The 25,262-nt window shown below is 33.8% G+C and overlaps 1 protein-coding gene across 9 annotated transcripts; it reads left to right on the forward strand.

The window, feature by feature from the left end:
• Positions 1-204: 204 nt before the first annotated feature.
• On the forward strand, positions 205-17,595 carry LOC128209359 (3-hydroxyanthranilate 3,4-dioxygenase-like). Of its 9 annotated transcripts, XM_052913373.1 has the most exons (12): positions 502-693; positions 7,666-7,703; positions 7,938-8,053; positions 9,419-9,500; positions 10,203-10,286; positions 11,440-11,546; positions 12,439-12,540; positions 12,883-12,926; positions 13,870-14,027; positions 14,835-14,903; positions 15,401-15,483; positions 17,142-17,595. In XM_052913373.1, the coding sequence occupies exons 1-12, from the start codon at positions 642-644 to the stop codon at positions 17,218-17,220; spliced, it is 1,014 nt and encodes a 337-aa protein (XP_052769333.1). In that variant the 5' UTR covers positions 502-641; the 3' UTR covers positions 17,221-17,595. The 9 variants fall into 9 exon arrangements, with proteins under 9 accessions (XP_052769335.1, XP_052769334.1, XP_052769338.1 ...); XM_052913375.1 differs by lacking the exons at positions 502-693; positions 7,666-7,703 and adding an exon at positions 205-288; XM_052913374.1 differs by lacking the exons at positions 502-693; positions 7,666-7,703 and adding an exon at positions 211-495.
• Positions 17,596-25,262: the final 7,667 nt, after the last annotated feature.

Below are 25,262 nucleotides of genomic sequence, written 5' to 3' on the forward strand. Positions count from 1 at the left end.
GTCCCGGGTTTTAGTCACCACGACCCCCACCCCCACCCTCCCCAGGCTTCCCCACCCCTCTCCAACCTCCAACAATTACGGCATACAACATTCGAACACAATAAAGTAGTAAATGCGGGCGTATTAAAGAAAACGCTATATACCTCAGAGAATGGAAGGGATTTTCGGTATTTACGGGGATTTTCGGATTTTCGGTAATTCCACCGACCCCACTTTAGATATGGCCACTTAGGTTTTAAACAGTAGTGAGAACTCCAAATTTCCCAATAATACCCTGAAAAGCTACTGGTATCATTTTTAATGTCTTTGATATGGTGTTGCAACTTTTGTTATTTGTGACCCCTCAAAATAGTGGATGCTCTACCACTATTGGGGCAATTTGAAAATCTTAACAGACTCCCTCAGAGTATTGTAATTGAGAAAGAGTCTAAGAAGCTTGCAACCTAACCACTTTTCGGAGCTTGTCATGTTTGGCAAGTAATATTAGTAGTAATAGTATGTAGTTTTCACATCATCGAAAAAACGTTACTTACCTAAACCAAAAAATCATCTTGAATAAAAAGAAAATTTAATGCTTTTCTGAATAGTTGTTTTCAAATCAAAGAAATATTTTAAAGTCAAATTGTGATCATACTTTTTGAATGGAAGGTGAAAAAAAGAGAGTTATATCAGGAGTGCTCAGGAGACATATAGGTATAACTTTTTTGCTTTTGTTGTGGCATCAGCACAACCTTGTACAACTTTCACATTAAAAATATTGGGTTAGTAAAAAAAAACAACCTTGCACAGACATCAACTTAAGTTTTATTATTTAATCAGGATGAAACTTGGTGAAAGTGTTTGTAGACATAACATCTCGATCAAGTTTGATAATGAGATAAATCACTTCATGTTCACAACTTAACGGTATTGATGGGTTATAATGAATAGACAAAGTTCTCAGTTTGCTTTACGCTGCACTCTCTCAGATTTACCATTTTGACAACTTTGTTTTGTCTTGGAATGAGGCAGTGTTTGCCTTAATATCTGGAAACCAGTGATGTTAGACTGCTGACAAAAGATCAGATTGCAGAATTTCATATTTCCGTTTAAAATTAATGTTTTATGGCTAAAAGTGTTACTAACGGTTTAAGAAAAATGCATAAAACTTTGATTTTATCATTGGTTTGACTTATATGGACTTTCAAATCAGATAACAGCCAATTTCTCAATTAGATTTAAATAGTTTTAAATAGAGGACAATAGTAGGAAAGTGTTAATATGATCACGAAATGAAATATTTTGGCAATTCAGCATCATCGTGTGTCGGGCGTAGCTAGTCCTCTATTCATGTGGATTCATAATTGTGCTAGGGGGGTCCGGGGCATGCACCCTCAGAAAATTTTGAAAACCATGGTTCAATCTGGTGCATTCTAGGCATTCTGAGGAGTTTTATTTAGTACTGGAAAATAGACACTTTTAGGATCATGTAGTCAAGTACGCGTACTGCAACTTAGGCTGATTTTTTAGATTTTTTATTAGAATCATGTGGATTCAGCCGAGTTCTCGCATATAGGCAGCCACGCGCCTGTGTGTAACCTTTTTAGCTAGAACATTTGAAGAATAAGGAGAGCTATCCTAGTCACCCGAGCGTCGGCGTCTGCGTAACCACTTATGTTAAAGTTTGCGTACCACCTCAAATATTTTCAAAGTCCATTGACATATGGCTTTAAAACTTTGCACACTTGTTCACCATCATGCCCCCAACCTGTACACAGGAGGAGGTAACTCTTTCAAGCATTTTGACAAAATTATGCCCCTTTTTCAACTTAGAATTTACATTAAAGTTTGCGTACCACCTCAAATATTTTCAATTTCCATTGACATATGGCTTTAAAACTTCCCACGCTTGTTCACCATCATGCACCCAGCCTGTACACAGGAGGAAGTAAAGTTCTCTATCAAGCATTTTGACAAAATTATGGCCCTTTTTCGACTTAGAATTTACGTTAAAGTTTGTGTACCACCGCAAATATTTTCAAAGTCCATTGACATATGGCTTTGAAACTTTGCACACTTGTTCACCATCATTCCCCCAACCTGTACACAGGAGGAGGTAACTCTATCAAGCATTTTGACAAAATTATGCCCCTTTTTTGACTTAGAATTTACATTAAAGTTTGCGTACCACCTCAAATATTTTCAATTTCCATCGACATATGGCTTTGAAACTTCCCACGCTTGTTCACCATCATGCACCCAGCCTATACACAGGAGGAAGTAACTCTATCAAGCATTTTGACAAAATTATGGCCCTTTTTCGACTTAGAATTTACGTTAAAGTTTGCGTAGCACCTCAAATATTTTCAAAGTCCATTGACATGTGGCTTTGAAACTTTGCACGCTTGTTCACCATCATGCCCCCATCCTGTACACAGGAGGAGGTCACTGTATTGAGCATTTTGACAGAATTATGCCCCTTTCTGACTTAGAATTTACATTAAAGTTTGCGTACCACCCCAAATATTTTCCAATTCAATTTATGTATTACTAAATATCTCAGCATATCATGTATTGCATTGGAATCTAATCTAACAGTGATCCATGCATGTTTCGCCAAAACATTTCAATCCATGCAGGGTTCGAATTTAACTTTGAGGAGCACTCGCAAAATTTTGCGAGTGCATTTTGAGGCAACTCGCAAAATGAAAAATCAACTTGCAATTATATTATTTGCTTTATTCCCTTATAATTTTATGAATATTAAAAAGTATCAATCTTGAGTGACTCGACAACTAGAACTTGTTGATGGCTTATTCTTTTTGGGGGGTACGGAAAGACTCATCAGATGCTGGCAGCTTTTTGATAACAGAGCTGTCCAATAATTTGACATTGTTTACCCTCGCCATCGGGTAATTTAAAACCCATTCAACAAGCACGCTACAGATTTCATTAAGCCTATAGTATTAAAAACAATAACATTATAAATTCAAAATAAATAAAAGCAACAGTAAATGTAGCGTGATGCTTGGACCATGAAATATATCGATCAACGAAGTCTATTCATTTTGACAGTTGGGCGGAAATATGTTCAAAGGTTGATGGGATTTACATATAGTGCGCGAAAGCGCTAAATTTAGCCAATGGTCGAGCTAGGTGATTACGTCATTTGAATTCACTTTGTTTTATGCACGCCTAGGAGCATCATGGAAAGATTCGAGATAAAACTCGGCCTTTTCCGTATTTGTTCTATTTTTGAAAACTTACTAGAGCGTGACTCCGTACTGTCTTCTTTATACTGGTAGGCTGTTTACACTCGACTACGTAGCGGAGTTAGTTCATGTTTAATCTACTTTCCTTTTAACATTTTGTGGTCTAGAAAAAGCCACTCGCAGAATTTTGCGAGCTTGAATAAAAGTTACTCGCAATTTGCAAATGTCGCTCGCATTTTGCGAGTATGCGAGTCTAAATTCGAACCCTGCCATACACCGAAAAGCGGCGGAATAGTTGAGCGCGCTGTCTCTGTGACAGCTCTTGTTTAATGTATAAGCAAAATGTTGTGTTTTATGTTGTATTCAAGGTGTACCCTCATTTCAATCAAAGGTGGTTTATTTCCAAGTTATTAAAGATGCACTCTTACTCCCAAATAAGATTTACCACAATTAATATTGTTTAACATTCCAAAAAGGATGAAAAATGTTGAAAACAATGGTTCTGATGAAGGATACCGAGTTTAATTTGAAAGGAATGAGCATAAATCACGGTATTTCTACCTTATGAGACGATAGTAGACCACAGTAAATCTTTTAGCATTCACCAATCATTTAATTGTTTGCGCTTTCTGCTATAAATACATGGTTACAATCTTGTTATCAGTAATTAATATTTTCCATAAATGGGTGGTTTTCAAAATAATGAGGCAAAAGTGTGGCATAGGGGTTGAAAATTCAAACCCAGTTTTCATGATTGTCACCTATTTTACATGAAAGTAAATACTTCAGATTACACAGAAACAACTTTGGGAAAGTATCAGGAAATACAAATAAAAAAATATTTTGACCTTAAATCCAAATATTGCGAACATTTTTTACAATATGGTTGATTTATAAAAGTGTCTTATGACAAGAACCTTGCATAAATCATATGCATTTTCTGAATTATATAATCAGTAATTGGTACCTGTGTGTAGTCATGTGCATAATAACTCAGTTGTTTAAGTAAAATAAAAAAATCAACACATTTTGCCTAAATTTGAAAATAAAAATAAATTGTTACCTCACAAAGTTTTTGCTGTAATTAAAACAAGAATCAAATAAGGGAAAAATCTACATTAACCTCACCTTATGCATCTTTATAGACCACATACCAAATTTCAAGAATGTATTGTAACTTACAATTGCCAATTTTTTCATTTCAAAATTGAACTTTTTTCAGTGCACAGGGGACACATTTTGAAGGCCAATATAATATGCATTATTATTCACTTTCATGTTACTAAAATAATGATTTGTGATCAACTTAAGACATTTCTGTGTATATGATAGAGTGTATTCCTCAAAATTTCTTCAGTATCACATTTTTCACAACAATTTCCTCAAAATTCAACAGCATGTAATGATGCAAATGGAAAATAGTGGCTAAGACAACAACTTACAGCAAACAATTACATATATAACATTTATTACTTCATATTGAGTCTAAAAATAAGAAAATATCATCAATGGTAATATAAAGTACTAGAATTCATACATGTTTAATACTTTGTTAAATAATGGAAAGGGTGCACAGGGGACAAATCATAATGCAAGTAATATTTTTTAATTCATTAATTATTTTTGTAACTTAACTATTCCTGGTAAACATTTTTACAATAAGGTGAACTGTACTTTCAGTAAAGCTTGAAACAATACTGTAAATGTTTGAAAGATTATATTAGAGCCTACAAAACTTAATTTCTAAACAATGGAATAAAATATGTCCACAGAGTGGAATAAAGATTTTGGTCTCAATGCACCTGTTACCATTAAACACTTATGTGAACATGTCTAAATTTAATTCACATGTCTAAATTTAAAAGATGCCTCTTTGCCTTTGGCATCCTACTCAAAAGAATAGTATCTTTTTTATTAGGCGTTATTCAAGAATTAAATTCAAGAAAATTCTCAACTTTTGGTTTCCACAAGGATTTAAATTCACCTGGCTTTGACATGGTTTGACTTTGGTCCATTTTTAGGCACTCAAATTGTCAAAGACTTTTCTTGCAACTCCACATATTCTTAGCATTGCTTGTGTATACTAGCTGCCTTTTTATTTTTTTCCTGATTTAGTTGGTTTGCCTACTTTTCTTATGACTATGACTGACAGACATCACCAATTGTGTAATTTTCTACAACATGACTTATTTTAAGACCTTCACTTTGGTGTGGCATTCTGTACCAGATGGTTAATTGTGGAGGCCCATGCCATGGAATCCCTCCGAAGGGGTTGTTTTGCATGTTGTGCTTTTTCTGAACTGATGCTGCTTCAACTGTGTGTATTCATACCTTCTCATTTTAACCTTTCTCCTTTTATTCTGTCTGTCATTTTCTGGACTTTTATTGTTTCCTCATTTCGCTTCATTTTATTTCTTCTCTGCCCCTGCTTCTTTAGTTTCTCCTTTTCTTTTATTTGTAAATCATATATAGGATCTATTTGTCCTCTTTCTTAGCGTTTGAGCAATACCTGGCAAATTCTGCTTTTTCTCAGTATCTCGATCTCTGTCATACATTTTCTGCAAATTTTGATCTTTCCTAAATCATTCTCTGCGCTTCCTAGACTTTATTGTGTTAATGTTTTCAACAGTCTTTTCTTCATTTGTTTTCATATTTTCTATGTGATCTCTTTGGAAAAGGAAGCTTAACTTCAAGCTTTTCCACTAGGGTACTTATTTCCTGTACAGAATTATAATCTGGTATATTTGCTATCCATATGAAAAAAATTGTCCCCTGTGCACTGAATTGAAGCATATAATACCTTGCACATATAAAAGCATAACATGAATAATCTCAATTTGATTTGATGTTTAATTGTCATGATAAAATCAAAATAGAATATTTAAACAAAATATGTTATCTTATGTGCCTCAATACTGAAACTGTATGTAAATTGATTTGATAAACCTTTAAAAGTAAACATTTAATGGCTTTATAATTAAATAATAAAAAAAGTATTTATAACACACTTATCATCAAGTTGCTAAACTATCAAGTGATGCCTGAATATAACATACACATTTCTCAGAATGTGGAAATAGCACCATATTTGTTAGTTTATGACATTTTATTGAATCTGCTAAAACAGGGTGCACAGGGGACATTGTTTTAAACCATGCAGATGCTTCAAATCTCCTGTATGTGAGAGGCTGAAAACTGTTTTTGCATCTTTTGTACTTTTCTTTTCTGGGAAATACAGCAGATTATCATTTTATTGAAGAAATTATAGAAATCTGACAACTAACAACCGAAAAGGTGCACAGGGGACATTTTGGGGTAATAAGTCATGCATCTGAGTTACGGACAAAATAATGTATGAAATAATAAAACTATGTTATTTATATAAAGCTGGCAGGTTAAAGTTATTAAAATAACATAGTAATTTAATAAAAATAGTGCTTAAATGGAATGGTAGTGTTCTCAATGTGAATTAAATATCTATCTTCTTTTTTAAATGAATGGGGGTCCATCATATGACATTAAAATTTGGTTAAGATAATACATATTTTTTTATTCGAAGTATGTTTTTTAAAATGAGTAAGGGTTAAGTTACATAAAAAACAATAAAAATATACTATATCATTTAGTTTCAAAAAATAAAACACGTTTGAATAAAGGTCTTCATGTAAAATGTCACACTTTTTTTGGTGCACAGGGGACAAATTTAGCAACATATTTTTACATTACTTTTTTGCTGATTGAGCCATTCATTTAACAATGATTTTGTTAACTTTAACAAAGTTCTTAAAAATCAGCCCAATATATGGTAAACAAACCACTTGCTGCTTTTAAAAAATGCATATAAAGTTTTATAGAAAAAACTAGTTGAGTACTAGTTATTATAAAACATTGCATTGTTTTTTTACAAAAATGGGTTTAAAATGTATTCAAACATTATTACATTAAAGACCATAGACTCAGGCATTATTTAAATGAATAATAAAGCAAGTCTACTGTATATGGGTTAAAATAATGCCAGTAATGCTATCAATCTGTTCTTCATCTAACCTCTACAATGAATTGAAATTTAGTCAAGGTTTAAACATCTTATCTATGTATCTTAAGTCAGTATGAACTCAGTTTAACCTTTTATTCTTGAACCCTGTAGTGTGTTTCATGAATTAACAGAAGAGATAGAAGACAAAACAACAGCTATGTCTCTCTAGTCAGTTTAATAAACACTGATATTTGGAAAAAGATTGATTATAAGTATGTTCTTTCTCATAATAAAAAACTTTAAACAATTAATCATACTGTCTTGTTTTGTAAACAAATATCTAAACAAGATTGTAGCATATGTATGCTAACTATTTCTGTTCTGTTCTATAACTGTCAGCATTATTATTGTTTTATTTATGAATTGTTTTGATCCATTGTGGATCAAGATCTTTACAGTTGCTCTAAAAATGGACTACATATTCTGACTGACATTTAGGGACTGTGACAAAAACTGAGTCGACTTCATATACTGTGGTAAAAAAGGAATATCTTACTAATCAAGAAGCAGGAACACAGTCACCTAATCTTAATTGGTTGGTCAAATATTACACAATATATTCTAATTAAGAATATGTTTGCAGAAGGCAGATTTTCAAATTATGATTACAATTATAACTATGATTGTTTCTTCATGACTAAATCTGCTACTTTTTGAAAGCTGTGAAGGGAATTCAGTGGATGGAAAAGTAGGTTATATTCTAATTTCAGTTGGAAATCACTTGTGTAAAGATGGCAGCTAGCACAGACCCTGTAATAAACAACACAGACAGATGGATAGAAGAAAACAAGAAATTCTTTCTTCCTCCAGTGTGCAACAAAATGATGTGAGTAAATACTGTTATCATCTTTTAATGTTAACTTGGAGGTTGGGCCTGACCAGTAGATGACCCTTTTGATTTTGAGGGTCATCATGCCAAAGGTCAAGGTCACAGTGACATTGAAGGCAAACTCAACAATTCCTCGACCTATGGTCATAAAACTTCACATGAATGAAGTTTAAGGTCACAGTGACCTTTAATGGTAAAAGGATTTTAAAGCTTGTCTGAGTGATAACTCAGCAATGCATAGACCTATATGGTCATAAAACTTCACAGTGACCTTGAATGCAAAAATGTTGTTCGAGTGATAACTCTACAATGCCTGAACACATAGCCCTCAAATTTACATTTTGGGTTTGGCCTGACCTGTAGATAACCCCTTTTGATTTTAGGTGTCATCGGGTCAAAGGTCAAGGTCACCGTGACCTTGAATGCAAAATGCTTGTCTGTGAAATAACTTGATAATGCCTTCACCAATGGCCCTCAAACTTGACATTTAGGTTGGGGGTGACCATTTGATGATCCCTATGTATTTTGAGGTCAAAGGTCATGGTCATAACTCATATTCATCTTTAAAGTTTTGTAATATTTACTTATGGTAAGAGGATACATTTTATCTGCAAATATCAGTAACCATCTGAACATGATTTAAAACTTTACCTACTATCCTCAGACTTTGATTGGTCATAATCTTAAAACTGCCTCAAAGGCATCCAATGTCAATGACAAATCAGCTGTCATTTTGGTCCATGTAGATTTCATTCAATTGTCCAAATAATTTTTTATGACTATAAACCTAAAAAATGAAAGTAGTTCATGAATTAAAAATCATATAATTTATTTTTACTGTTTAACAGTTTTTTTGCCTTCGGAGGTGGGCATATTAAAACTACACAGTCCATCCAACCATCTGTCCGTCCATGTGTCCGGCTCAACTTCTCATGTCCTGGCTGTAACTTTCTCTTGTATGGACAGATTTTAAAATTACTTGACACATGTGTTTGACATACCAAGACCATGTGTTGTGTGCAACACCTGTGCATGAGTGTAGGAGTTCATGTCCGTGCTTTAACTTTTTTTCATGTACTGACCTTGTTCATAGATGAACGTCACATTGAGGGACATTCATCACATACTGTGACAGTTTTTGTTTTAGCTTCAATTTGATTTTACCTAAGCTGTAATTTAGGGTTCCTTTGGGAGCCTATGTCGCTTATGTAAGGTCAATTGGATAGTAATCCATAACCTAATTTGCTTAAGTCATGGCTCTTGGGTCAAAATGTGCTAGTCTGCTTCATGGAACCTGTAAGTTTGACCAGGGGATGCACGATAGCATGAACACCCCTAAAATCAGTCCTTCACTCACTTCAGGCACCAGGATGGGCAGATGAAGTCGTTCTACGTGGGAGGCCCTAACCAGCGGAAGGACTACCACATTGAGGAGGGGGAAGAGGTGGGTGGAAACCGCATAGATCAGAAATATGGAATCAAAAATTATAATATCATGTTAATAAGCACTTGAAGTAACTGATGTGTATCCACTTATATAAAACAAATTTTACATTGGAGGCCCCAACATTTGGAAGGATAATTACATTGAAAATGGGGAGTAGATGGAAGGAAATAGGATAGCTGTAAAATATAGAATAAGAATGATATTATTGTGGTAATGCACACTCAAGAATTAACTTCTTTGATTTTTTTTTACAAAACATCTTTTACATTTGAGACCACAACCAGCAAAAGGATTACCACATTGAATAGGGGAAGGACTTGGGTGAAACTTGTGTAATTTGGAACCAAACTTACAATGATTCAGTAGTACTGTGTCAGCCATTACTGTTTTCTGTGGATAGGGTAACCAGACATTTTAAAAGATTGATATTGGTTAAGGTCTAATTACAATGCAAGCTATTTCACTACAGGAATTTGTTTTATATACTATACACCCATAAGGGTGTAAGAGTGACACCTTACCTGTCAAAACTGCAAATGGGGAAGGCTTTGCTGTCTTAAGCCCCCTTCCTCTTTGGGGAAACATATGAATGAGTTCAAGATATATCTGGTCATAGTAAACATGTTTAGTGTTAATCAGACTAAAAACAAAGAAGAAACAAACCTAGGTTACCCTATGTTTTATTTTATCCATGTTTAGCTGTTCTACATGGTTAAGGGCGACATGTGCCTCAAGGTCGTGGAGTGTGGAAAACACAAGGACGTTGTCATAAAGGAGGGAGAGGTGATGTCACAATTTTTCAAACTATTAAATGAGATGAAAGTAAAACTTTTGTATTGTATTTTTTGCCGAAATTGGCAAGGTATGATGTCTTTTTTGTATTATTTTTGCACTTAAAGTGGTTATTTTGATAAACTAATGTTTAATATTAATAATAGTTATAGATTTTGGCTAGTGTACTTAAAAGCTGTACACCATTATAATCTAATGAATTTCTATTCAAAAGAATAACACAATAAAGAATGATTGACTTTTGTGTACATTGGTACTGTCTGTATTACAAATTGGTAACAGCCAAGATAGTAAAAGACTTGGAAAAACTTAAAATCATATTTTATATACACATAGACACCCAAATCTCTTGAAACTGTTATTAAAAGGTGTACTAACATATACACATACACCTGTAACAGTTTCAGAAGGTACGAGGATTAAGCACAATTGCTTGTTATATCAATGATTATGCATTTCTAGAACTTTCTGATTTATTTGTCAGGATATATGAAATATGATTTTATGGGTTTGTAGAGTATAAACAACAACAACAACAATTACCTTTATTGCATAATCGATCAAAATATCACAACAGCAAATGATTGCTATAGTTAAATAATCACATGAGGGTATCGAAGCAAACATACACAGATGCGACATAAATAAACTAATTAACTACATTTCATAAACAAATGTAGTACTGTAAAATCCGTACGGAAAAAGTGATAATTACTTTTAATTAGGTAAAAGTATAATTATTCATAAGTATTGAATTTCAGGTGTTACATTTTACATTATATTGAAAATAAATCAGTACCATATTATCAGGAGTCGTTTTATAATTGATATAGATTAAGAATTTATAGCTATACTTTTGCATTATATATAGCACATAATATGTCCTATATACATATGCCCTAAATCGCTCACCTTCCTCATACCACTGTTGTAAAAGTGGTCTAGTGGTTCAACTCAATCTCTCAACAAAAAGGCCATGGGTTCAAACCATGGAACATCATCTGGGTCTCACAAAAAATAAAATAACCTAGTAACTGCTTTCTACCCAAGAAATGGACTCCAGAGGGAATCAGATGTCATCACTATCAAGCTGAATTAATCAGCATCATTAAATCATAATTTACCTGCATATTGTGCCCTACAGATTTTTCTTCTGCCCGGGAGCATTGCGCACTCCCCTCAGCGACAGGCGGACACAGTGGGTCTTGTTATTGAGAGGGAACGCTCCGATGATGAGAAGGACGGGCTCAGGTTGGTGTTAATCACATTATTCAGTGAATGTAAGATTTTCCTAATTAAAATGTACATGATTGCATAGGAAGCCATGGGATTTTTATACCCCCATTCATAGAACAAGATTTATTATAGTTTCACTTCCGGTATGGGGGCGATGGCATCCAGTATGTTGTCCAATCAATAACTTTTGAAGCATATGTCGTATTATCACCAAATTTGGTAAAAATGTGTATAATGGGCATAATATCTTGAACATATGTGTAAACCAGCCCTACCGCTTGAGTAATTATTGCCCGAAATTATTGACAGAAATGACCATAAATTGGTTTTGTACGATCAATAACTTGGGAAAGCATTTGTCCAATGATAGCCAAATTTTGCCAGACTGTGTATAGGCATAATATTTTGGCTTTTTTGTTAGCCAACCATATCACTTGAGTTACTCAAAAGTCATTGTCCTTTAATTATAAGATACCTACATTTATAATTGGATTGTCTGATCAAAATATTTGGAATCAATTGCTCAATCATCACCAAATTTGGTCAGGTTCATTAACCAGCCATGTCGCCTCAGTCACTCCAGAGTAATGGCCCTTGAATTGGCAAAAACTGTATTTACAGTGACTGCTCTACATTTGGCTAATGTATCACCAAACTTGGTGTCCTAATAAAGGATGGGCTTAATTTATTACTTTGTGTGCGTCAGTTTACAGTTCTGCACATATGAGAAATGACAAAAGTTCTGATATGTGTATGTGAAAGCAGATATTTCTGCCACTAATATACAGTATGTAAACACATGTAGTTATATGCTGAGTTTGCTTGAGGTACTCTTATTAGTAAAGTTATTTGTTTTCTGTTACTCCAGTAACTTTATTGAAGTAATTTATATCATATGTTATTGCAGGTACTTCATTGAGGCCGATGGAAAAGCTACACTGGACTCGCTGTATGAGGAATGGTTCCACTGTGAAGATCTTGGCTCCCAGCTCGGACCAATTATTAAGAGGTTTGTTCATGAGTTTGTAAAAATAAAATGTATTCGTTTTGTTAATGGTTAGAGATTGAGGTGTAATTGACCAGTGAGACCTTAACCAAATTGTTGATTACACCTCACCTACCCTAAATCTTACGCCGACTCACTCAGAAAATCACTCTAAAATAGGGGAACAGAAGGGGCTATTGAAATTTTATACCATGTAGTTTGTTTGTCAGACACAAATACTTTAACTGAAATGAATATTAATACAAAGGCATGATGGTGTATTGTATTTGTATATGCACTTAAATATGATTTATATATAATACACTTTTGTTTATAATTTTGTACTGTTATATTTTCTTGTTTTAGATATTTTGCATCAGAACAGCATAAAACAGGAAAACCTGTACCAGGTTGGTGCTTCAAATTTTTAGCTTGTCTGTGAAAAAGAAATGAGCTATGTGATAGCCTTGGTGTCAACATAAGTAGTAAGCAAAATTTTTAACCTTGGTCATTACTCAAAATCTGTTCATGATATTCAAACGAAACTTAATATACAGCTTGTCATAAAATACACAATGTACACATGAATTGCCTAAATGATTATCCAGTTATGCCACTAGAAAGACAGAAAAAAAAGGAAAAGATAAGCGATGGATTTTTCACTGCAGCTGTCTTCTGCACTAAATGCAACATCTTAAAAAAATGTAATATAGCAAAGGCTATTTGTGTGGAAAACATCAATGATCAAGTGATTTCATTGCAGATACTGTTCAAAACATCAATTTTATACATTGTTAACTGTCTTTGAAGGCAATATTGCTGTCTTACAGATTTCAGACATTTACATGAAACTGACATGACATGGAATTAATAAACTTTATGCTGACCTGATTTTTTGCACTCATCTTCACAAATATTAAACTTTTTGCATATTGTATTAATATCAATTCCAAACCACTCTACTTTACCATTGATATAGGGATGTTCATCATCTTAAAGCTGCACTTTCACAGATTAATCATTTTGACATGTTTTTTTTTTTTTTTTGCCTGGGAATGAGCCAATTTTTGGGTTTACGGTATGTAAGGAAACCAGTGACTGCTGACAAAAGATCATCGTTTATCCTATTTACATTAGAAATTTGATGTTTTATGGCTAAAAGTGTCACTAACGCTTTAAGAAAAATGAAATATTTTAGCAGTTTGCCAAACAAGTGAGATCTGTTCTATTGTGAATTACATAATATGACTGAATTGAAGCAATTCATGCCAAAATCGGACGAAAAAAATGTCATGACGACCATAACACTCTGTGAGAGCGCATCTTCATGTGATATTTCTGTTTTTTTCCCAGGCACAATCCCTGAGAAGCCCCCAGTGAAGCTGAACCCAAGTCTGACACTTCAGGATCCATTCAACCTTAATGACTTCATCAAGAAAAACAGGGCTGAGATTGATACCAAGGGATTTGTCAAGCTCTTTCAAAGAGACGACTATACCCACCAATTTCAGGTAAAGTCTATATGGTCACCTACAACATTTGCTATGCAAGATTGTGCTGAATGTCAAATTCATACTTAGTCTTAAGGTTGGAAAAAACAAACAGAAATAACTTGTGAAATTATGAACATTAGAAAAACATGAAGGCTATAGAGTGAATGCCAACACTTGTCTGTTCTTGTTGTTTTTCAGTAGAAAAAGGGGCATAATTCAACTAGTATAAAAACCCAAGTTATGTTCCTTGATGTACATGTGTTATAAATTAAACTTCAAGGGGTGAATGCGAAAAGGTTCTAAAAGACATAACATATAGAAGAAGATAGAACCTTTTCACATTCCTATTGGTTCTGGCAGAATATGTATCAAGTTTTATTTGTATATCTAAAACAGTTTTTGAGTAAAGGCCAAGGATAAAGTTTGTTGCACACTTGACGACCACAGTGACACCAAGGCTATGGCAATACCTCCACTTTTTTTCTTCGAAAAACAATAGAGCTAGATATGTGACACGGTAGTCCATAGGTGGCAGTATTAGTCAGAGATGGTGATTTTTTTACTACTTATATTTTTTATGATTATTTATATATGATGTTTTTTTTATAATATCTATATATTAATGTTCTCTCATTATCTTTGACTAATGCTATAACCTATGATCTAATCAGTCAGACAGCCACAATCCAAAGGAACAAAGATAAATGATAAGATAAAAAAAATAAAAAATAAAAAAATAAAATTCCATTTGAAGATATTAGTTGATGCATTTAAATGAAGGTTGGCTATAAAAGATTTGAATGATATAAACTATTTGTTTTGCAGGTGTTTTTGTATGGGAAGGGAGACAACAAAGGGAAATGTGATGTTGCAGAGACGTTTATTTGGGTGCTGGTATGTATAATTATGTCTTATTATATGCCATTTCAATTTTTTAGTAAGGAAATAGATCAGAATCTCAATAGCCCTGTTGTAATGCTGTAATGGGCAGTGCACTTGGATGAAGGAAGCACATTATTTTAATCACAAGCCTAATGAAGTTCATTATATCGTATAAATATAAAGTTGTTTGGTGTATCGTGCATCATTGCCCTTGGTGTCATGCAAAAATTCTAATACTCATGAATTGAAATATTCGCTTGAAAAATAAGTGGCATCAGTATTGAAATATTATTCGCAAATTATAAGCACTATCTATTACTCTGGCTTTAATAGCTGAATTTGTGGAATTGTGCCTGTTTCTTGACTTGGGGACCCCCGGGGAAGAGTAATGGCATCAGCTTGCTGAGCTCACATGTTTGTACAACAATTTGGGGAAGAAAGAGTGAAAGGAGGACATTCATTTTAATCATAAGTCTCATATAGCTCATTATACTGGTATATTGTTTCAGGAGGGACAGTGTGAAGTAACCACAGGAGGAAAGAACTACACCCTGGGAAAGGGAGATAATATGCTCATCAGACAGGGACAGCAGTAAGTAGTCTCCCCTCATAATTATCATCCATGCGGGTGGATTGGCCAAATGAAAATCATGTTCTGTTTGTTCCTGAAACAGACTGCCCTGATAAATAAACGCCAGAGTGTCCAATTTGGGTGCAGACGGTTCCAGGTTCAATCCCGGACTGTGTCAAACCAAAGACATTATGTCTTGCTATCAATATATCCATTGCATGGGGCAAGGCATCAGATGGAATACTTATTACTGGTAAATTCCTGGGCACTAAGTGTTGTCTGCCATGTTTTGGTGCTTTACACCAGGGGCATTTAAGTGGTCTGTTAGAAAAGCTAGGGTATGGCACCAGTATCTCCTTGTATCTCACTCTGTTGCTTCAGATCTGCTCGTATCTACATGTAGTTGTGACTGAAATTATGGCCACTTCTAACTCAAATGTCACTTTTGCTATATAAATTAACTTCAAGTCATGTGTTCATATTCATGGCAGGGCCAATCCATATTTCAGCCAATGGGCATGGACAGAACTCAAAGTACAAAAAAACATTAGTTCATCAAATTCTACAAATTGCAGAAAAAAATAGCAAAACCATATTTGCCTGCTAATTTCTGTTGTTAGTTTTGTTAGCTTGGCTGTTTGAGAAAAGTTTCAGTGAATTATATAATTTATGACAAATGAAACATAGATAATACATTTTCGCATGAAATGTGGATGCTAAATCAGTATCGCTTGCAGACAAAATCTCAAATACACTTATTTTTGTGATGATGAACACTTTTTCTTTCTGTCACAGGCAAACTAACAATTTATGCTATGATAGACTGAAGACATCCATTAAGGTTTTTGCTTGCTTACTTGAGCACTTGTTTAAAATGCAGAATGGACAAGAATAACCAAAGCATCTTCACTAGTTTGTTAATTTGTGCTACTTGAATTGTTAGCTTACAGGACCAGTTTAGTTAAGTGATGCTTTAAGTTTTCTATAGCACAAGTTTGATCCAGCTCACACCAATTTTCTCCTTGAGAAAAATTGGATCTGTGTCCGAACTGAATTCTAATGCACTCAATTTTCCCTTGTATGATATCAATTACAATAGTTCTGTCATGCCAAAAAGTATCCCTTTATATTGCATACATTGGTCTGATTGTTCAGAACTCTGTTAAATGTTAACTATTTTGTTAGCAACATTGTTCAATGTTGTCAACTTTCAAATCTTTATTGCTCTTGAATTTTAATTGATACACTTGTAATCTGCAGTATTTCTTTCTAGATTTGACTTGTGATCTGCAGTATTTCTTTCAAGACTTGACTTGTGGTCTGCAGTATTTCTAAACAGATTTGACTTGTTATCTGCAGTATTTCTTTCAAGACTTGACTTGTGGTCTGCAGTATTTCTAAACAGATTTGACTTGTGATCTGCAGTATTTCTGTCACGATTTGACTTGTGATCTGAAGTATTTCTGTCACGATTTGACTTGTGGTCTGCAGTATTTCTAAACAGATTTGACACAACTGTTTTAGCTGTTCCAGCTATTAATATGTATATATGTATACTTGTATGAACACATCATCAAATATTTCACATTTAAAAGTTAACAATGATGCCATTAACAAGTTCTGAACAATTAACCATTGTGTTTTGTAATTATTTCGCAACATTCTGTTTCATATTTCAGATACTCTGCTTCTAGAAATGAGGGATCAATGGCCCTTATTTGTTACCAGGATCCAACATTGAAGAAAAAAGTGGAGTAAATGATCAGCGAACACTTGTGTTACACCTGTGGCTGAAAATGTGTGGACAACTTGTGTTAATGCATTTCATGTATAATGTAGGGTACCCATGTGGCTAAAAATATGTGGACAACTTGTGTTAATGCATTTCATGTATAATGGAGTGTACCCATGTGGCTAAAAATATGTGGACAACTTGTGTTAATGCATTTCATGTATAATGTAGGGTACCCATGTGGCTAAAAATGTGTGGACAACTTGTGTTAATACGTTTTATGTATAATGTTGTGTACCCATGTGGCTAAAAATATGTGGACAATTTGTGATAATCGTTCCTAAAGGGATTTACCGTAAAAGTATTGTCAGGGCATGAAGTATTAAATATTTAAAACATTACTTATTTTTTTATAATTGATTTAAAATTATTGTACATATTAATGCTATGATTCACTGTATTACCCAAAACAAGTCTGCTAGGGCATTGTATTTTGGCATGATTTTTTGTTTATGTTTTTTTTTATAAAAAGACATTCCTTATCAAGGTTTAACTTATATAGATTTTTTTCTTAAATTCTTACCGATGATTCAGATGTTGTCCCAAGTATTTTAATCAGGGGCAGAGTCAGTTACAAATTCTTTTTCAGCTGCTATCTTTGATTTCTACATGAAATGGATACTTCTATCGATTGTAATTCAAGCAACCTGACTGGACTATAATCTAGGGCAACATATAACTGCCGAGGTCAATTCACCTTTGGGGGCTGACTGACTGGTCCTTATAATGCCATATGGCCCGAAGTGGTGTGTTATATTTCTTATATTATACCGAACACTTTTCATTACAATTCAATATTTTTTTAAGCGAATTAAATGTGTTGTATTGAACAATTCTAATAATGTTTACTTGCGAAAAGTTTTCGCCGTTGTGAAAATAGCAAGCCGCACTGACCAATTGTATGACGTCAGCGGGCCGTATTACATTTTTGGCGAGGTCCGGACCGGCCAAAAATATAATATGGACCGCTGACGTCATGTAAATAGATTTCATCAAAATACAGTGATATAGGGACCGATCCAGTTTATATATACAAAGAAGGGACAAATTTATGTGAGGTATAATATAGTATTATATTTGCATGTTGTAAATACATACAAAACTGTTAGGTACATAATTAATTAGTATTGAAATGTCTGAATGAATACATCTATTGTTTTCTTAACTATATTTAATATAAATGGATTATGTTCAAGGCTGTTGTGGGTTTCTTTTTTTATCTCTTTTCATTTTTAGCTCAATGTGAGCTATTATGATTGAAATTAATCATTCACAATCTGGCGTCAACTTTTTGTGTCTCAATACTCTAGGATACACATGTTCTAACGTACATGTAACTTGGTCAGAATGTTTGTTTCTTTGAACTGTTGAGAGTGTGATCACCATTATGGGAAATGTTCAGTAAAAAACTAGGTCACTAGGTCAAATATGGTCAAACCAAAGTATTTGTCTTTTCCACTTGTCAATGTTATTTATGCAGGAACTACATTTACACTGGTGCTTTAGTGGTCAGTGAGTTACGCAACGACAACTGAGATGTTCAGATCAAAGTTGCATTGTTATCAAAGAATGCAATATATTTTATTTTGTAAATGGTTACTGGAAACCAATCAAGTTTTTGTTAGACCAAAGTGTTTAAGTGAGTTGTAGGACCGAAAAAGGCACATTCATTGTCACATCTATTTTACTAGACTAAGAGACATTTGTAATACATTCCACTAGAGCACTGCTCTTTTAAAAGATAATGTTTAAAATCCATCAGTTAGAACAAGGCACAATCAGTGGTTTACATCTCTATTTGTTCTTTCATCCTGGTGATCAAGTAATGGATTTTTCTCAAGTGTTTCAAATTACACATGTTATTTCATTTCCATTAAAAATGATGATTTTTATGGTACAGAGGTTTTTCTAACCCTTTTAATTGATGTTAATGTTGATTTTAATATTGCTGTTCAAGTTAGCTTAATGTCAATGCTGCTGTTTATGCTAAATTCAAATACTGCTGTTTGATATCGTTAATGGATGTAAATGGTGACGAAATTGGAGTGTTTTGCAGGACAGGGGCTTTAGTTTATATTTGATCACTGCTTATGCTCATGTTAATGCTGCCGTTCATGTTAACTAGATGTTAACGCAGCTGTTAATGCTGACGCTAAATGGCTTGTTAATAGTACAGGTGCGTTTTTTTTGCATTCAAGGGCTGCTAATGTTTATGTTAATGCTGCAGTTGAAGTTGGCTGAATGTTAACTAAGGTTAATGCTGTTATTCATGTTAACTTAATGTTAATGCTGCTGTTGATGTTGTTAATCAGTGTTAATGTTGATGAAAATGGCCTGTTTATCATTACAGGGGTGGTTTTTCGCATAAAATCACCCCTCAAGCTCATATTAATGCAACTGTTGATGTCAGCTTAATGATAACTTCAAGTTAACACTACCGTTGATGTAGTTAATAGATATTAAATGGTGATGATAAAATGGCCTGTTTTGTGGTACAGGAATGAATGACTGGGGCCTTTAAACTTTAAATAAATGAGGGTCAGATACTGGTCAAGTTCAACCTTCCAATGAAATTTCATGGCAAACAGTTCTTGAAATATTGGAAAGGCATCATCTTCCTAATACTGTTGATTGTGACCTAGACTCAGTTGACGCCCAAAAACAATAAGGGTCATCTACCTGTCAAGGGCAGCCTACCACTGAAGTTTCATGGTTCAAGATCAAACTACAGTTCAACCCTGTTGACTCTAATTTCTCTTTAGCTCAAACTGGATATAAAGGAACAATTTCTATCAACTGAAGGTAATCATTGCCACTTGGCTCGAATTTTCCGAGGCTCAAAGTATTTTGGCTGAACCCTGGGAGTTCGAGCCAGCGGGGTTCGACTGTAGTTTGTCAAGGCAGCAATAATAAATATGAATATTCAGCAACAATTGAATTGCTGCTGCCAACTACAGTTTTGAACTTTATTGCAATTTAAAAACAGGTTTTAGTGCACTTGTCTTCTGACTTTTCAAGCAGTTAAGCGATATAGCACACAGCTACAGGTGATATGCAAGTAAAGTCATTCCTCAGATTAATCTATAAGAACTAATTCAAAGTCTTCAAAATTTTAATGCAGATTGTAAATATCACTATCACAACGAATTTGTGCAAAAAAAATAAAGAAAACAATAAACAATGAACAATATGGCAGTAAATTATCAGCAGACTAATCTATTACTGGCAAATAAATATGTAGCAACACTTTCCATCATACATGGACATGAATCTCTACCTCTGACACGATACTTCCTTAGCTTAGCTTCATAATCTTTGTTATTAGCAGATTGGCACAGCCAGGAAACATGAATATGACCAACTGCTTCCTGAAATTCCCATTACATGTATTGGGTCTATTTTTACTATTACTGGGGTAAGTCAATGGTTTCCTGGTAAGTACAAACTAGTTTTGTGCTGTTTGCTTAAAAAGATATTTTTCAAAAAAATGTATAACATAATCATATGATTGTATGTCCGTAAAATGATAACTCATTTAACCTTCCAATGTGACCTTGACTTTTGCGGTTTTAACCTTGATTTTTTAATGCAATAGGTAATCATAATGTGGTAAATTTGTGTCAAGTAATTTTAAAATGACCCAAAGCAGCATAGGAATTGTATTGATGTTTAAACTTTTTGCTACTGAGCTTGTTTCTGTAGTTTTTCACATAAACATAGTCAAATATTTTTCTGCAGTTCAACTTCAAATATAGACCATGGTTTTGCACATAAAACACTGTCTTAGAGTGGTATCATTTGTGTCAAGTTATTTCAAATTTCTAACAAGCTAAGACGGTTTTACATCCAGAACACTGATAGTTGTTACACCCAAGACAGACCACACTGGACGACAGTGGACAAAGTGATCCCTATGAGTGTGTGATGCTACACAGGCAACAAAAAATATTCAAAAATAAATCATAGTAAATACATAAAACATGGTCTAGATATTTTACAAAACAAAACTTAACAAAATTAACTAAACAGAATATTCTTATGTTATGATTTACCGTACATATTAAAGTAATCATAAACAGTATAATCAACATTATTCTTATCCATTGTCTGGGAAAAACTAGGCATCAACACAAAGTAATACTTAACATAGTAGTTCTTACTTAAATGATTGCTTACAGTAAAATGTCTTGTTATAGTCTCAAAACAGCTGGAACATACATATAAGCATGTTTATTATGTATCAGTACAATGGATAGATGACCTTTAAAACTGTACAAAATGTTTGAGATCCAAACTGGAATATATGTCAAATGATATGCCATAAACATACATATTGAAAATACTGAGCATTGCACAAGAGAAAAACAAATGCATCGATGTATAAAACAACCGTGGACTTGCATTGATCACAATATTTCAGGGCCCTGTTTCAATCAAGATCGTAAGGCTTATGATTGTAACTTTCTAGGTGTAAGTTTTTGGCATAAGCTGCGTTTCAATGAAAGTATCGTAAGGACATTTATCCCATAGATTCTGCCCGTAACTTTGCGGTTGAACCTGAACACTCTTAAGCAGCATATGGTTTGTAACGACTAAGATATGTTATTGAAATAAGGCCCAGTAGCTCTACTGGAAATCATACAAACTGAAGAAATCCAAGCACTTCAATTGTACGGAATAAGTGATGGTAAGTGGTTTCTCTCCCCAAATATGATTAAAATTGCCTGTGTGCTATAGATTGTTTTCAGGTTTTGAAATTGTTCCCAATTCAATTTCAGGCTAATTTTGGAAAGGTTGTATTATTCAAACCTTAAAAATAATAAGGTTTAACCCAACTCAATCATTTCCCCTGAGACTATCAATCCTAGCGTACCATCTAAAAGCTACATAACAAGAGCTGTCGTAAGACAGCGCGCTCGACTATGCCGCTTTGACTTAAAAGTGAATACAATAAAGATGAAATATTAGCAAGTTTGGTCTCCTTATGTCAAACCTAACTAAAATTATTTGATACATGCTGCCCTCCTACCAGCCCACCCGAACAATGACGCATGTCATTCAAATAACTTGATTTCCCATTATGAAAATGTGGTTAAGAATATACAAATATGTCTTTCAGAAGAAATTTAAAAAATAGAAAATAAAAAAAAATTCAAGGGCCATAATTTGTATTTAGGGTTAAAATGAAGTTATGTTTCTTGTTGTAAGATGGTCGTAAATAATAATTTTGAATTTTATTAAGTGCATTGAATGAACGGTATAGAAGTTTTTTTTATTAAAATCCCAACTTGCCCTTAACTTTTACTTGCCTAAAAATTTAACCTAAGTCAATCAGGGGCCATAACTTGTATTAAGGATATGGAGTTATGTAACCTCATTGGGTGATGGTCCTGAACAATTGTGTGAAGTATTAAGCCAATTGAATGAAGGGTATAGAAGTTATTAATAAATATCCCAACCTGCCCTAAAACTTTAACCTAAGTTCCATAGTTAATCAGGGGCCATAATTTGTATAAAAAATAATATGGAGTTATCTAACCTCATTATGTGATGACCCTGAACAACTGTGTGAAGTATTAAGTCAGTTGAATGAATGGTATTGGAGTTTTAAGTGAAAATCCCAACTGGCCCTAAAACTTTAACCTGCCCTAAAACTTTAACCTAAGTCAATCAGGGGCCATAACTTGTATAAAGGATAATATGGAGTTATGTAACCTCATTGTGTGATGGTCCTAAACAACTGTGTGAAGTATTAAGTCAATTGAACAAAGGGTATAGAAGTTATTAATAAATATCCCAACCTGCCCTAAAACTTTAACCTAAGTTCCATAGTCAATCAGGGGCCATAATCTGTGTAAAGAATAATATGGAGTTATCTAACCTCATCATGTGATGACCCTGAACAACTGTGTGAAATATTAAGTCAATTGAATGAAGGGTATTGGAGTTTTAAGTGAAAATCCCAACTTGCCCTAAAACTTTAATCTGCCCTAAAACTTTAACCTAAGTCAATCAGGGGCCATAACTTGTATAAAGGATAATATGGAGTTATTCAACCTCATTTTGTGATGGTCCTGAACAACTGTGTGAAGTATTAAGTCAATTGAACAAAGAGTATAGAAGTTATAAATAAATATCCCAACCTGCCCTAAAACTTTAACCTAAGTTCCATAGTCAATCAGGGGCCATAATCTGTGTAAAGAATAATATGGAGTTATCTAACCTCATCATGTGATGGCCCTGAACAATTGTGTGAAGTATTAAGTCAATTGAATGAAGGGTATTGGACTTATAAGTGAAAATCCCAACTTGCCCTAAAACTTTAACCGGACACCGTCGCCGACGCCGGGGCGAGTAGTATAGCCCACCTATTCTTCGAATAGTCGAGCTAAAAATGGTAAGGCAGAGTTGATTCAACACAAGCTACATAAAACTCAAAAACAGCACAAATTTGAAAGATGACAACTAGTGGAAAATTAAATTATTTAAGACTGTCTTGTTGCAGAGAACATGTTTTACTCTCAGTAAATTATGTTCCTTTATAAGGAACACAGTCCGTTGCATCCATGTTTTAAATTATTTGTTATGGCTCAAATAACTTTAATACAGTAGAGGGTTTCTATTAAACCATTTCTGACAAGATTTGACATGTTTTCCCCTCTGTTGCTATGACAATCAGACTTTTGCATGGAATACAAATCATTAAACAAGTTTGAAACAAGACCACCAAAGGATAATTTCTGTAAAGTTTGGTTGAAACTGGCTGAGCAGATTTTGAGGAAAAGTTGTTTATTACAATGGACAGTTCTGATGTTCACAATTATTTGAGTATATTACCAAAACCTATAATGATTATTGGGTTGAACTCAGGTTTACACAAAGGAAAAAAAAGAGTTGTTTTTGATACCATTAGTGAGCAAACCAACTTAAAACAAAATATTAATACATGTAACGGGTATGGCTATACCAGAAACCCATGAATCAATGTTGTTGACTGTCCGGTGCGCCCATAGTTTCTTTAGTTAATGTCACCATGACCTTGATGTTTGACCATTGACCCTACAATAAATACAGGCCATGTTCTGTCCATGCTCAATGTGTAAACAAAGCCATCAGAAATGAAATTCCCTGAAATTCGTAGAGTAAAGATTACTATGATCTTTGACCACTTGACCATCAAATAAATACATGTAAGGGATCATCTACTGATCATGACTAATGTGCATACAAGTTTGACGAGTATACATGTACATCAAATTGTTCAAAAGTTATTAATCCGAAATTTAAGCATGTCCCTGCCGATGCAAACAACAGCGATGATTCCGGACAATGCAGTTCCTATTAGCACTAAAACTGTTATTTTTTTATGATAAGGAACAATCAGCTATCACAATACACATAGCTCACACTGAGCATTTTGGTCGCAGGTGAGCTAAAATACAAAAAAATTAACATACATATTATATACGTAAATTTAGAACAGCACAGCGAGGCAGGTCATTATACAATCATCCAAAGAGTTATCATAGTCCTAATAATATTATGATATCAATCTTGTTAGAAATATAATGCCCTTAAACATTACAGCCAAGTTTGGTAAGTTTGGATAAGATTCTTAAGAATCACTGAAGAACAAAGCAGACAAATTGATGGATGCCAAACATCCATCCATCATGGGTGATCTTGACCCCATCCACAAAGCCTCCAGGACATATTTCAAATGAGCGAATACAACAGATAAAAGTTATTAAGAAAACTAACTATCATTTAAGTAAAGAATGAAAACAAAAGCAAAATTATGCAAAAGGTCAAAACTTCTCAAAAGCTATCTAAATATACATGTAGAAATACAATGTAGTCATGATAAACAGTAACAAGTATTTCACAAAGTAGTTTCTATTAATGAACTCTTTCGGTTGTAATGATCTATAATTCAAAACAATTAAAAAATATATATTCGTTTTAAGATTTTGAACTTGATTTCATCATCATATTAATCACAAAAACA

This window comes from Mya arenaria, chromosome 11 (genome assembly GCF_026914265.1).
Source record: "Mya arenaria isolate MELC-2E11 chromosome 11, ASM2691426v1".
NCBI lineage: Eukaryota > Metazoa > Mollusca > Bivalvia > Myida > Myidae > Mya > Mya arenaria.